Source organism: Pseudonaja textilis, chromosome 4 (assembly GCF_049901715.1).
Source record: "Pseudonaja textilis isolate UNSWEBS1 chromosome 4, rPseTex1.2, whole genome shotgun sequence".
NCBI classification, from domain to species: domain Eukaryota; kingdom Metazoa; phylum Chordata; class Lepidosauria; order Squamata; family Elapidae; genus Pseudonaja; species Pseudonaja textilis.
The window spans coordinates 52,438,524-52,452,477 of record NC_141993.1 but is presented as its reverse complement, the minus strand read 5'-3'; the positions used below and the strand labels follow the sequence as shown (position 1 = coordinate 52,452,477).

At 37.5% G+C, this 13,954-nt stretch overlaps 1 protein-coding gene across 8 annotated transcripts in view; it reads left to right on the top strand.

Annotated features, from left to right (window-relative positions):
* DGKD (diacylglycerol kinase delta) overlaps positions 1 to 13,954 on the top strand; it is a 78,742-nt gene that overhangs the window by 53,263 nt on the left and 11,525 nt on the right. For all 8 annotated transcript variants that reach the window (XM_087933014.1, XM_087933013.1, XM_026701309.2 and 5 more), the window contains 6 exons: positions 5,345 to 5,473; positions 6,033 to 6,129; positions 6,728 to 6,838; positions 6,996 to 7,092; positions 13,149 to 13,256; positions 13,647 to 13,760. In XM_087933014.1, coding sequence (XP_087789140.1) covers positions 5,345 to 5,473; positions 6,033 to 6,129; positions 6,728 to 6,838; positions 6,996 to 7,092; positions 13,149 to 13,256; positions 13,647 to 13,760 — 656 coding nt within the window. The remainder of the gene's footprint in view (positions 1 to 5,344; positions 5,474 to 6,032; positions 6,130 to 6,727; positions 6,839 to 6,995; positions 7,093 to 13,148; positions 13,257 to 13,646; positions 13,761 to 13,954) is intronic.

Genomic DNA, 13,954 nt, shown 5'->3' with positions numbered 1-13,954 from the left:
CGAAGGAATTCCATCTGGGCCAGGGGTCTTATTTGCTTTTTGTGTTCCAATTGCCTTCCCAATTTCTTCTATAGATATTTTATTATTCAAATTTTGTTTCTCTTCATCAGTAATTTCGGGCAAGTTCTTTTCATTCAAATATTGATCAATAGATTCTTCTGGTATTTCTTCCTGTTTATACAATTTCATAAAAAACTCCTTAGCAATTTCTTTCTTTTCTTGGGTCTGCGTGCATAATTTCCCTTCCTGATCTTGGAGAGCTATGATTGTTCTCTTTTCTTGTTCTTTTTTAGTTTTATGGGCTAACCACCTCCCCGGCTTATTTGCGTTTTCAAAATAATTTTGTTTTGCTAATTTAATTTTTCGGGCCAAATCTTCCTGTACATTTAAATTTATTTTATGTTTTACCAGATCAATTTCTTAATATTTGAATTGTTTGGGTCCTTTTGTTTACTTATTTCCAAATCTTTCAGTTTCTCCCTCCATATATTTTGTTGCTGTCTTTTTTCTTTATTCTTTTTAATACTATAAGTAATAGTTAGACCTCTCACATAGGCTTTGGCCATATCTCAAAGATTCTGTGGAGAGGTATGTTCTCTTTTGTTTATTTCAAAAAATGCGTTCAATTCTTTCTTTATCATTTCAATATATTCTTTATCTCTTAATAAGGTATTGTTAAATGTCCATCTTCCAATTTTTCTCTTTCCTTTCCATTTAATTTGAATGGGATTATGGTCAGCCCATAGATTTGGCAAAATCTCGATCCTTTCAATATTCTCCATTAACCCAGGGTCCATCCATATCTGATCTATTCTGGACCAAAAGTGGTGGGGGTTCAGAAAAAAGGTATATTGTTTTTTATTTGGATTTAATTCTATCCACACATCTTTCAAGTTAAGTTCTCTTACCATATTATTAAAAGACGAAGGGAGTATTCTCCTTTCCTTTTGGGGGGGGTGGGGGAGTTCTATAATCTTTATCTTTGTCTGGGACTGCATTATAATCTCCTACATTGCATACATTAGCATACTCAAATTCTATTATCTTATGGTGAAGCCTATTATAAAAGTCTTTTTGGTTTGTATTCAGGGCATATATTGTGACTAATAACATCTTTTTCTGATTTACATTTATTTCTATAAAGAGCATTCTCCCTTCTTGATCTTTGTATATTTGTTTATGTTGCAACCAATCCTTTACATATACCACAATACCCCCCTTTTTTTGTTTGCAAGTGCTGAGTACATTGTACCCAAATTTATATTCTTTAAGAGGTCTGCTTGATTGTCTGGAATATGCACTTCTTGGATACAAGTTATGTCAGCGTTTTGTTTAAGTTTCTCAAATATCTGTTTTCTTTTTGATGATAGATTTAAACCATTGATATTGACTGAAAATAAAGTGATTTCTCTATCAGTGTCACTGACTGTGTGAGGCATTTCTCATTTCATTTCTTGTTCTAGGCTCTCTTTTTCTTAGTCTGTTGCCTTCCCCTTCTCTAAGATTTTGGGGTTCAGAGTGTGAATCAGATTCTTTTTCTCCAGAGAGTTGTTCCTTTGGCTTCTTGTATTTAGGTCGTCTCTACTTTCTTGTTCTTCCTCGGGTCCTAGGTGTTGTTCACGAAATTCCTGTGCTTTTTCAATTGTATCAATTTTGTATTTTTTGTCCTGCCATGAAACTAAAAGCCCCTCTGGGGTGAGCCACCTAAATGGAATACCATTTCTAATAAGCTGAGTTGATAAAAATTGGTAGCCCCTTCTCTGCTCTCTGACTCTCCTAGATATTTGTTTCAGTGTAACCACTTCATGATCTTTGTGTACAAGTGGTTCATCTCTGGTCTTGCTATAGAGCAGGTCTCGTGTTATCTTCCTCGCAAATCGAATATAAACCTCTCGGGGTAGTCTATGTCTCCTCGCATAGTATGTATATACTCTGTAGACCTCGTCTACATCATTTTCAATTTCCAGTTTGGGTTTCTGTAAAGCCGCCGCTATCAGATTCGTCATAATTGCACGTAAATCTTCCTTTTTGTCTTCCACCACATTTTGGAACCTAAGATGAAATGATGCCTTCTCTAATTCCACGTGTACCATCGAATCCCGGAGTTCTCAGTAGAGCACTTTCCAATTTTGTTCTAAATCCTCTAATTTCTTCTCCACCATCTCCATTCTTGCCTCTACTAAATTTAATTTCTGTTCATTTTTTATCACTTTTTCCTGCATCTTTCCAATCTTACTATTCAAATTTTGTATTCATTTTTCACTTGTCCTATTTCAGTTCTCATCTCTGTTTTCATATCTTCGTGGTTCTTCGCTATCAATGCGTTGGTTTTTGCCATCATTTCCTGCATCCTACTCTGTAGACCTCGTCTACATCATTTTCAATTTCCAGTTTGGGTTTCTGTAAAGCCGCCGCTATCAGATTCGTCGTAATTGCACGTAAATCTTCCTTTTTGTCTTCCACCACATTTTGGAACCTAAGATGAAGGTTGAGTGAGCATTGCCTGTACTGTCTGCAGGCTTTGAGCTGAATCAGTTTTTTCTGCCAATAGCGTTGCATTTATAGATCTCTGCCCCTTAGGTGAAGATATCGTTGTTGTAGTTTTCTTTCCCGATTTTACATTTGTAATTGATGTTGTCGCCATTTTAACTATCTGTAGCAGCTCTTTCCAATCTACCATCAACTATCCCTAGTAGAGCACTATTTTCCTCTCCTTTTCAGTTCAATAGTAATACTAATACATATTTTATTATATTATTAATTACCAAAATTCTATTATGGAAAATCACAATCAGCTCTTATTTCTATTTTTTCTTATTGAACTTACTCAACTATTACAATAGTTAAGAGAATTCAATATTAATCAAATACAGATATATTTACTCACAAAATCAACAGTCTTATATGCTTAATTAATTAATTAATTTAAAGCAGCCAATTCATTAAAGTAATTAAATTCTTATCTATATATAAATATCAATCTATTTCTTTAAAGTTCTTAATTATATGCTTACCTCAGAATAAAAATACTTCAATTTCTTACTATATGATTAGTATTTGAAGGTCTGAGTTCTATATTTATACAACACACTTTCAATTGTCCAGTTATTCAAAAATTATTAACCAGTATTCTTAACTCAATATTCTAACACATATATATCTATTAAGATTATGTTTTACCAATATTATTTAGTTACATCTATGATTGACCAGTTGAATGATGTCCATGGATGATGATGATGATGATGATGATGATCTTCTTCTTCTTCTTCTTCTTCTTCTTCTTCTTCTTCTTCTTCTTCTTCTTCTTCTTCTTCTTCTTCTTCTTCTTCTTCTTCTTCTTCTTCTTCTTCTTCTTCTTCTTCTTCTTCTTCTTCTTCTTTTTGATAAATACCTTATTACAGTTCTTAGTTCGAGTTCAAAATGTCCTCTTTAAATTTGCACAGTCACTTCCACCGTTTCGCTTCTCCTTTCTATTTTGGCTTCTTCTTCTTCTTGCTCCTTTATGCTTTTTCTCCACACAGTCCTAGTTCCATTTATAAGTCTTAGTTATCTTATTTCTTCCTTTTTTCTTTATCACAGTTATCAGACAAATATTGCAATTATAAGGTTTTTTTCCTCAATCCTTTCCTTAAATCTTTTACAGTGTCAATTGTTCTCTTTTCAAGTTTTTACTCTCAGCTGTTCTTCCGATCTCTCTGTCTCACTTGGACACGTCACTGTCACTTTCTCTTTCTTCCCACAATTCTCAAACGTCAATCACCAAAAAATATAGTTATACAACCCCCTTTTCAGCTCCTAAAGTAAAAGTAAACTGTATTGTCTCACCCTTCAACTCCTCCGTTTTCAGCGTTCCATTAATCAGCACAAATTACTGCTGTTTCTTTAGTTAGTACTCCTTCCGATATTTCTGCCACTTCGCTGCACTGTTCGGTTAGGAGTTTCAATTTTCAATTTCCCTTTGTAGTATACATCAGTATTCTGGAAATCTTCTTTAAGTTCACCTTTCCACTACTCAATTTGCTGTTTTCCACTCTTTGCTTTCTTCCTTCTTCTTTAAGCTGCTGGGCTGCCACGTCTATGGTTCCGATCTGTACGATCTCCCTCTTCTGCTGCTGGTTTTGAGGGGATTCTCTTGTAATCTCCGGGATCGTGGCACCTCCCCAAGATCTCCAAGTCTTCCCCTTTCGTCTGTCTACCCCTCCGAGGTCCAACACGCTCCTGGAAGCCACCAAACAGCGAAAATCAGAGCCTTTCAGAGCGGCGATCTGCTCCTCAGCTCCGTATCAATGCAGTGCCCAGCTGGAAGCCTTCAGTTGCCATCTTTATTTCATTCTGATTAGCTCTAGTGTTCAACCTTCATAGTACTATCATAAGAGCCATGGTGGTGCAATGGTTAGAATGCAGTATTGCAGACTCATTCTGCTGACTGTTAGCAGTTCAGCAGTTTGATTCTCACCAGCTCAAGGTTGACTCGGCCTTCCATTCCTCCGAGGTCAATAAAACGAGGACCCAGATTGTTGGGGGCAATATGCTGACACTAAACTGCTTAGAGAGGGGTGTTAAGAACTGTGAAGTGGTATACAGTATAAGTGCTATTACTGTTGCAGGTCTTTTTAAAAGAATTTTAAAAATGGAAGGATTCTTACCATTGATTTCAAAATCTTATTTCAAACCCATTTGGATTTCAAATTTCTAATTATCCTTTTGCTGTTTACTCAAAAAGAAAAGAATATCTGGTGAGGATGCATAGTGAACTAGATGTCTCTCAAGGAGCAGGGACAGCATTGCCATATGGCAAATTTTGGCTAGCAAAATATCTCCAATAAACAAGAGATCATAGATTGCCTACAGGTATTCCAGACAGCTACTTTTTGTGAATAGACTGCACGAACTGATGTTTTTGTGGTCACTCTTCTTCAGTTGAGCAACTAAAAATTAAGAAGTTAAGAAATTTCAACCAAGCTCACAGTCATAATATAGCTTATATCAGTGATGGTGAACCTATGGCATGCATGCTGGAAGTGGCACGAAGAGCTATCTCTGCCGGCAAGCGAGCCGTCACCCCAGAGCAGGCCCACTGCACAGGCGCCGCCTGCCCGCCCGCCCGCTCGCTAATCGTTGGGTAGCTACTGTGCATGTGTGCACGTGGGCGGGGGTCCATGTGCACATGCTCAGAGAACGGTGATGGAATCAAGAATGAATGGGTGGTGAATATAGAAGTGGTTTGATCAGATCAAATGGCAGGACAAATAGGTGAAAATAATTTATTATTATATATTTATAGTATTAGTGGTATGCTGTAGTATGCTGTAGTTTCTAAAGCCTTTTTTATATTTTTCAGTAATCAAGTCTCCTTGTGAAAGACTAATAAGTAAAGGAAGTATATCAGTAGGAAGCTCTGCCTCTCTTCCTCCACAAGCAGGAAACCGGGACAGCTTGCCAATGTTGAATGCAAAGATCCTGTACCCCCGTGAGTTCAATAGCACTCTTCCCATCTAATTGAAATAGGATTGCATGATTATACAAATGAATGTTTTTCTACTGTATTTCACATTGTTTCAGATAGTCAGCGGTGATCACATAAATCAAATAACCTTAATCACTATGAGGTCCAGAAAATGTATCCACCGTTATAGTTGTTTTGCAAAAATCATCCTTGTTAAATACAGATACAGTTAACACCATGTGCTGTTTTAAATCAGGACAATGTTTGAAAACAGTGAAACAAACTTTGCTTTCAAAGATACGTAGAAATCGTTTACAGCTTTCCGTTCGAAGATACAGGGAAAATACAGGAAAAAGTGTTGGAATCTCTTTGTGTGTAGGACTGGTACTAAACTTAATTGTTTTATTTAAAAAAATCAAGTTCTGTTTCTTTACCTTTCAACAATAGTAGAAACGTGAGATGATCTTTCATACTTAGAAGTAATAATTTGTTGATTTTGCAGGTAAACTTAATTTGTAAATCTTCTTTGTTCTGCCACACTTCCTGTATAGTATTTGCTGTAACTTCTGCATTCTATTGGCAGATATCCGTGCTGGGACATCTGGTTCTCTACCAGGAGGTTCTGTCATCAGCCGGTTATTGATCAACGCAGATCCATTTAATCCTGAGCCAGAAAATCTGTGAGTGTTTAGATAGCAATAAAGGAAATAGATATTCTCATTACTAACTATATAAGTTAAAATAAGGATGTTATATATGTAATATTTGTTACTAGCTGGAGTACAAAGAAGGCTGAAAATATCTTTAAATTATATGCATAGATAGATACGTAGCCATTACAACAATCAGGTTGAACATACTGAGCTCAGAAAAAGAATAACACTGAGTAAGCAAAATAAATTAGAAACAGGATAAAGCTAGAGGACATAGTTTACACCACCACTGTTCACTATATTTCTCTTTATTTTCAATTTTTGGCCAACCACGTTTCTGATATCTCCAAGAACAAATTCATATATTGTTTCTACTTTGTTTTTAGTTTTTTTTGCTTCTTTATTCAATGGAAGTCATTTTTGTGAGTGTGTACCTGTGTGTGTGTGTGTAGGATGCCATCCAGAGTTTTTGTAAGAGTGAGTTGAGTGGAATGTAAGTAAGTACATAAGTAAGTAAGTAAATGAATAAATAAATACAGTGTTGCAAGTGGATAGAAAGTAGAGAGGATACTACACTATACCATCACATGAAAACAATTTGTTTATGACATAATTCATCTTGCAGTGATTGCTACATAGAGAAATGTGTCATGAATAATTATTTTGGAATTGGCTTGGATGCAAAGATTTCTTTGGATTTCAACAACAAGCGTGATGAACATCCAGAGAAATGCAGGTACTGCAATCTATTTTAGATTGTCTTAAACTTTTTTCCCTATTAACTACAAATATAATTCTATGCTTCTTTTAATATTTATTGTTGTATAAGTATTGGTGACATTTTTAGTGATAATTTTGATATATTTAATTTTACTTCTATTTTCCATTACCAGAAGTCGTACAAAAAATATGATGTGGTATGGAGTTCTTGGGACAAAGGAGCTGCTTCACAGAACTTACAAAAACTTAGAACAGAAGGTTTTGTTAGAGGTAATGTATTTAAAATAGCCCTAGCCTTTTGAATAATTATTTGAAGTGAACAGATTAACTTTTTGATTGTGTGCTATAGTTTGTGATTTTCATGTTATAAGACATCTTTTAAACATACTTGAATGGCCAAAAATTGCAAATAGTTTTCTGTAAACTACTAGGATTTTCAAAACACTGACAACATGCCTCTGTGAATGGAATGCCTTTCTTGAAACAGCCATTTCTCAACAAAGCTCAGCATAGCCGTTTTAGAGGGCTTCCCAGACTACATGCACAACTCTTCCACTGGGACCGCTGATTAAACAGACTAACTGTGCATGAGCAGATAAGTTGAAACAATCTGAGAAAGACCCCAAAACAGCCAGCCTGAAACTACTGGAGTGTGGTGGTCTGGCACTTGAAAATGAGATGCAGGGAAACGTCTGAGCAAATGCCAGCCCTGAGCGAACTCAGGCAGCAGTATTTATTGAAGATTCAGAAAACAAATGACCTCGACAAGATAATAACATACAGGCACAGAAAGTCCCGCTGACGAAAATCCTTGCTGTATACCTATAATTATCACCTATTTCCCTGTGTACCTATAATTATCACCTATTTCCCTGTGTACCTATAATTATCACCTATTTCCCTGTGTACCTATAATTATCACCTATTTCCCTGTTCCTTCTAAGCCTGCAGATAACAGGATAAGACACTCCTGCGTAAAAGTACTCCTACTCTCACTAGGAATGCCTGCATATCCTTATCTTTATGGCTGTACAAAGGACTTACAGAAAATGATTAATAACATATGTTACCACATTCCCTCCTTTTTTATTTATTCAAAGATAGGGGGTGTTTTAGTGGCATAGTACACAGTTCCATCGCGACCTGGTCTCATATGTCAAAAAGCTGAGGTACACATTTGTAATAGATTAGGAATACATTGAATAAAACAACATAACATAATAAGTATAGCAACAATTATTACAACTGATTGAAGCAATAAACGTAACCATGAGCTGTCAGGAAGCCAATCCCATAGCAAAGCCCAAAGTGACTTATTGAAGCCATCTTTTCCTGCTTCATGTTTAGCTATACGGTCTTCCATATCATGAACAGTTCTTGTAATGTTGGGCTCATAATTATGTATAAAAACACAACAATGTGAATGAATTAAGGCACACACTCCTCCTTTGGCTGCTAACATTATGTCTAAAGCATAACGATTTTGTAAAGTAACTTGGCGAATTTCAGACACTTCCTCATTCAACATCTTAATGCTTCTGATAGTATTATTAAACATAGCAACAGTAAAATTATTTAAAATATGAATATCTCTATAGTTCATAGCTATTCCCAAAGGTGGGATTGCTGCCCTAGAAATCTGAGTCCACAAATTACCACCCACAGTCAGGCCAGAATCAACTTCTCGGCGATTTCGAATACGCATCCCAATCGGTAAACCCTCCAATTTATAGATGACAGGAATTACAAAACCTATAGTACATACTCCAGACCAACCCTTTGGCCACTGTTGATAGGCAGCGTCCCCACATAGCAACCATAACCCATCCGGAAGAGGAAAGTATTTTAAATGCTTATGATAGGTATTGTCGGAGGCCTCACTTTCCCAACTCCACATTAGCCACATCCAAGTACAGAGAACATATGCCCCGTTACCAGTGTCAGGCCTCTTAGTGACTGTTTGATTTATACAACAGTCATAGGGACCTTTCAAAGCCCGAGATAACGTAGAAGATATCCGATTTATGCAGCTGTTCTGACTAGTATTGCTTTTTACACATTTCATACATCCTCCTTCCAAAGGAATCACCTTCTGGCAGAGCGTAGTATTTCCCAACAAAATAGATTGAGTCCCTACAGGGGGACGGTAATAACAAACTGAGGCTTTAGTAGTGAAAGTTACCTTTGTTGTGAACAATGTTTGATTCCACTTTTCGGGGTCTGGGCCCCAATGAATCCAGTGACTAAAGTTATTATAAATATCTAACTTAGTACTGGTTCGCTCATTCAAAGGAACACCATGTAGCAAAACTCCACCTTTCCCAGACCCAGGTACATGCATACAAAGCCAACAATTAGTAACATTTAAACCCTTAGCCGCAATCCGAATGTCCTTGATATAGAAATTTTCTTTCCATAAATTATCTCCAAGGTCTCTAGTTTCTGAGATAATAACAGCTCTTCGCCTCCGTATTAGAGTCCGTGGAGGCATAAGACGAATGGAAAGAGAGTCTGTATAAGTTAATTTAGGCAACTCCAATTGACACCGATATTGTCCATAGTCTGAAACAGAAACATTAAACAGGATCAGAGTTGTTGCACAGGCTGAAGATATAATATCCTTATCAGGTCCCGAGTAAAGAATGTCCTGATCCTTATGCCAGGACCAATGTGCTGGAAAAATCAAAGGATGCCGCTGTTTGCAGATCAATTTAGTCCGGTTCCCCAGAGGAACCTGCTGCATACAAGTTGGTAACCTCAGATAAGCAGTCATCTTTTCCCAGCCTTCACAACGCCGCGCCTGGACTGCTGGCATCAAGAGAATCAGGAACCACAGGAACGCCATCCTGAGAATCAGGAACCACAGGAACGCCATCCTGCTCCTCCGAAACCTCCTTCACCGGTGCCTGCGAATGATCAGGTCGAACGCACCGACCAGGAACCCAACGAATTTGACCAAGATGTTCTACTGCTGCATAACCACGTCCCCACGTAATCAGCTCAGCAGGAACCCATGCCGGATCCGGAAGGAACCGCACCAACACCCGAGGTCTCACCGCATCTGTAGAAGGGGAAGAAAAATGCCTGCTGGCTGCACTCGCAGAGGGGTTACCAGACAAATTTTAAAAATTTAAAGTATAACGTCCATTTGCCAAATCATTGAAGGTTTCAACCCCCTGGGGTTGACTCCCATAGGGATAGCTGTGCCCTGCCTTGAACAAGTTGGACATTGTTGAATTATGGCAGCAGCTTCTGCAGCAGTAAGTCTTGAATTGGTGTGCCAACGCTTTAGCGTTTTGATGAAAATAACTATGGCTGTCCCATGGCTGGACAGTGAGAACTGAAGTTACAGCACTGTCAGCTTTGGCATTACCTTGTGATAAAATTCCAGGCAAATTACTATGACTACGAATGTGGGCAACAAAACATGCATGCACACGCTGCTCCAAACATCCTTGCAACAACAAAAGCAATCTTAAAATATTAGGTGATATTCCAGGAGACAAATAGGAACCTGCTACAAAGGGTAACAAAGTATATACATACAAAGAATCCACTATTAGATTAAAAGCCTGATTTTGAAAATTTTGAAAGGCCAAAACTACAGCAGCAAGTTCTGCCTACTGGGCAGACTTTTGCTCTGATGTCACTTTTGTATGCCAAATTCCAGATTTATCTTTCCAAACACAAGCACCAAAAACTTTCCCTCCATCAGTAAAAACTTTAAGAGCATCTGTCTGCACTGATTTGCCCAATGGTATCCTTTCTTACATTTCGGGCACACTGATTTAGGTCGAACACCCTGTCCCATTGGTCTTTTATTTTGCTGACTTTGACCCCCTCCAGGAGCCCGACATTGCGCTTTAAAATGTCCAGGCTTCCCACAATTGAAACACTTTCCTTTTGAGCACTTCCTGCTTGCAAAGCCAAAGCTAAAGTCTCCATGTTAAAAGACTGACTCCCAACCTTCCTACAAGCATTAATCAAATCTGCATTTCTCGCTCTCCACTTGCTATAAGTGGATTTAAAATCTTTTTGCAATCTGTGTTAGCTTGTTCTATTGCTAACTTCAAAAGCAATTCTTGCTGGGCGAATTGATTTTCAATTTGTCTTTCAATAGCCAATTTTAATCTGCTAACAAAATTTTCATAGGGTTCATTGTTCCCTTGTTTGATGTTAGTGAAAGTTTTCTCGTCAGCTTCGCTGTCAGGGAGAGCCCCCATGGCTTGAAAAATTATTTGTGGGAGAAGAACAAATCCCTCCTCAGGCATACCATCTCTCTGTTGTTCCACTGTTGTATAGTTACCAGCTCCGTAAAGCTGATCTGGGATAACATTTGCTGTTCCCCTCTGGACTGCCAGCTGTCTCCATTTCTGATCTAACACCAAATATTGAGCTGGAGTTAAAATCATATTCAACAGAGCTTTCCAGTCAGCCGGAATCATTTTATTTCCATAACCAACTGCTTCTAACAACGCCTGAGTATATGGCGATCTAACACCATACTCTTTTGCTGCTTGCTTAATTTCCTTTAAAATCCTGAGAGCTAGAGGCTTCCACTCCCGCTGCGGATTCAACGCAGCGTCCACGACAATTTCTACTGGATTAAGTTGAACCTCTACTCCAAACTCCACTAAATCATCTCCTGATAACTCCCTCTATTTTTGCTTCTTGAATACCTGCAGTAACTGCATCTACTTGAACTCTTAAAGGTAAACTCTTATCCTCTGATAAAGTATTTCAGCGCCTGACAGTCCCCCAGATTTATCCGGAGGTGCCGTCGTGCGGCAACAAACGCATTACCCCATGGTAAGGCGGCAAACCTTCTTCGGGGTGCTAGGGCGGTTGTTCATAAGTAGCTAACGCATCTATAATCACCCTCCAAGTTAACAAAATTGAAGAAGGGGCACGAGGTTCTTCGTGCAAAAATTTCCCTATCTTTTTCCAGGACTCTACTTTAATGCTACCTCCCTCTGGATATGACTGAATATGTTTCCAAATATACTGTAATAAGTCCTCAATTTCTTTCTTACTTACTGCATGTCCTCTACTATGAACTCCAAACCTAAAACTATTCCCAGTGATCCCTCTCAATTCCCTGATGTGCTCTTTCTGAGCCTTCGAGAGATCTCCCCCCATACTCATGAAAAGAATCTATCTCCGTCCAGCGAAGATGATGAGGGCCCAGTCGATGTCCGCGACGATGAGTATAGGATGCGGGAAACGTATAGCCTTTCCAAGCTATCACGTCGGAACGTATAGCCTTTCCAAGCTATCACGTCGGGGTCACCACTTGTGGTGGTCTGGCACTTGAAAATGAGACGCAGGGAAACGTCTGAGCAAATGCCAGCCCTGAGCGAACTCAGGCAGCAGTATTTATTGAAGATTCAGAAAACAAATGACCTCGACAAGATAATAACATACAGGCACAGAAAGTCCCGCTGACGAAAGTCCTTGCTGTATACCTATAATTATCACCTATTTCCCTGTGTACCTATAATTATCACCTATTTCCCTGTGTACCTATAATTATCACCTATTTCCCTGTTCCTTCTAAGCCTGCAGATAACAGGATAAGACACTCCTGCGTAAAAGTACTCCTACTCTCACTAGGAATGCCTGCATATCCTTATCTTTATGGCTGTACAAAGGACTTACAGAAAATGATTAATAACATATGTTACCACACTGGAGGGCTCAGCTGTTTTAGTGCTTTGAGGAAACGCATTTTGACACTTTGTGAAGTGCTCTTTGAATGTTCGGCACCATCTAACTTTTTGCTCTATTTCACTGATACTTACTGATACAAATACCGAATGCTGAATTTGCTGAGGGTTACAAATTATTTATATTTTAATGCAAAATTATGTTAAATGAAACCACCCTGTTAAAATTGATGGACCCATTCACATTATTAAAAATGTACTGGATCTTTAATTCATTTTCATGTATAATAGAAGTTATTTAGAAATGACTTTAGTATTTTTAAGAAAGATTGCAATAAATTCCCCTTCATTATTTTATTTTGATAGAAAGATGAGGAAAAGTAAATTTCAGGTTCTTCTTTAAGCAAATGCTAATGTCTACACAGGAACCAGCTCATTGGTGAGAAATATTAAGATATTTCTTTAAAATTTTTAATTATAAATATTTTCCTTTCATCAGTAGAAGAGGGCTTTGTAGTGATGTAGAAATGAATTAAATTAATTTCCCAAATTAATTCTGAGCAGTTGCCTACATTATCTAGCATTTTAAAGGTGGTTTACTAATCAAGACTATGAAACTGTTGTTAAAACTTCACATAAAATTGGCTTTGTATCATATAGTGTGATGGGCGTCCTATCCCTTTGCCCAGTCTTCAAGGAATTGCTGTCCTCAACATCCCCAGCTATGCAGGAGGCACAAACTTCTGGGGAGGAACTAAAGAAGATGATGTAAGTATTTTTCACCTTTTCATCATTTTTTGACATATTTTGAAAAAAATACTGAAAAAAAGCACTTTTCCACTCAAGTTTCCATCTTTTCATAATTTCATGAACTCAATAATATTCTCCTTTCTATATTTGTTTTGACAAGCAATAAGATGAAGTCACAGTGGTGACATGAGAAATAAAATCTGCTTCTTTTGCATTTGTCATTTTTTATTTTACTTTAAGAACGAAAAATATATTATTTTGTTCCATTTTCTGTAGAATTACAATACACATGCTTTTTAAAGGATAATATGTCTGTATATTGCTTGCTTGTTTGTCATGATTGGGAGCAAAAGAAATCTATTATAGTTAAAACAGCTCTAATTTGCTTAATTCTCTTTGTTACTGTAGACTTTTACAGCTCCATCTTTTGATGATAAGATCCTAGAAGTGGTTGCAGTATTTGGAAGTATGCAGATGGCTGTCTCTCGTGTAATTAATCTTCAGCATCATCGGATAGCCCAGGTGTTTACTAGGCTTATTTTTATCCATAAGATTATTTCCTTTGAGAGGACTATAGAAAATTGAGTATTATATAAAAGTTAAACCTGCCAGAATTTAAAGGTTCAAGGATTAGTAAAGATAGTAATGAACAAAGTTCAACATAGGTTGGTTTCTAAATAATGCTCTATTGTAGCTAGATGTTAGAAATTCCTACA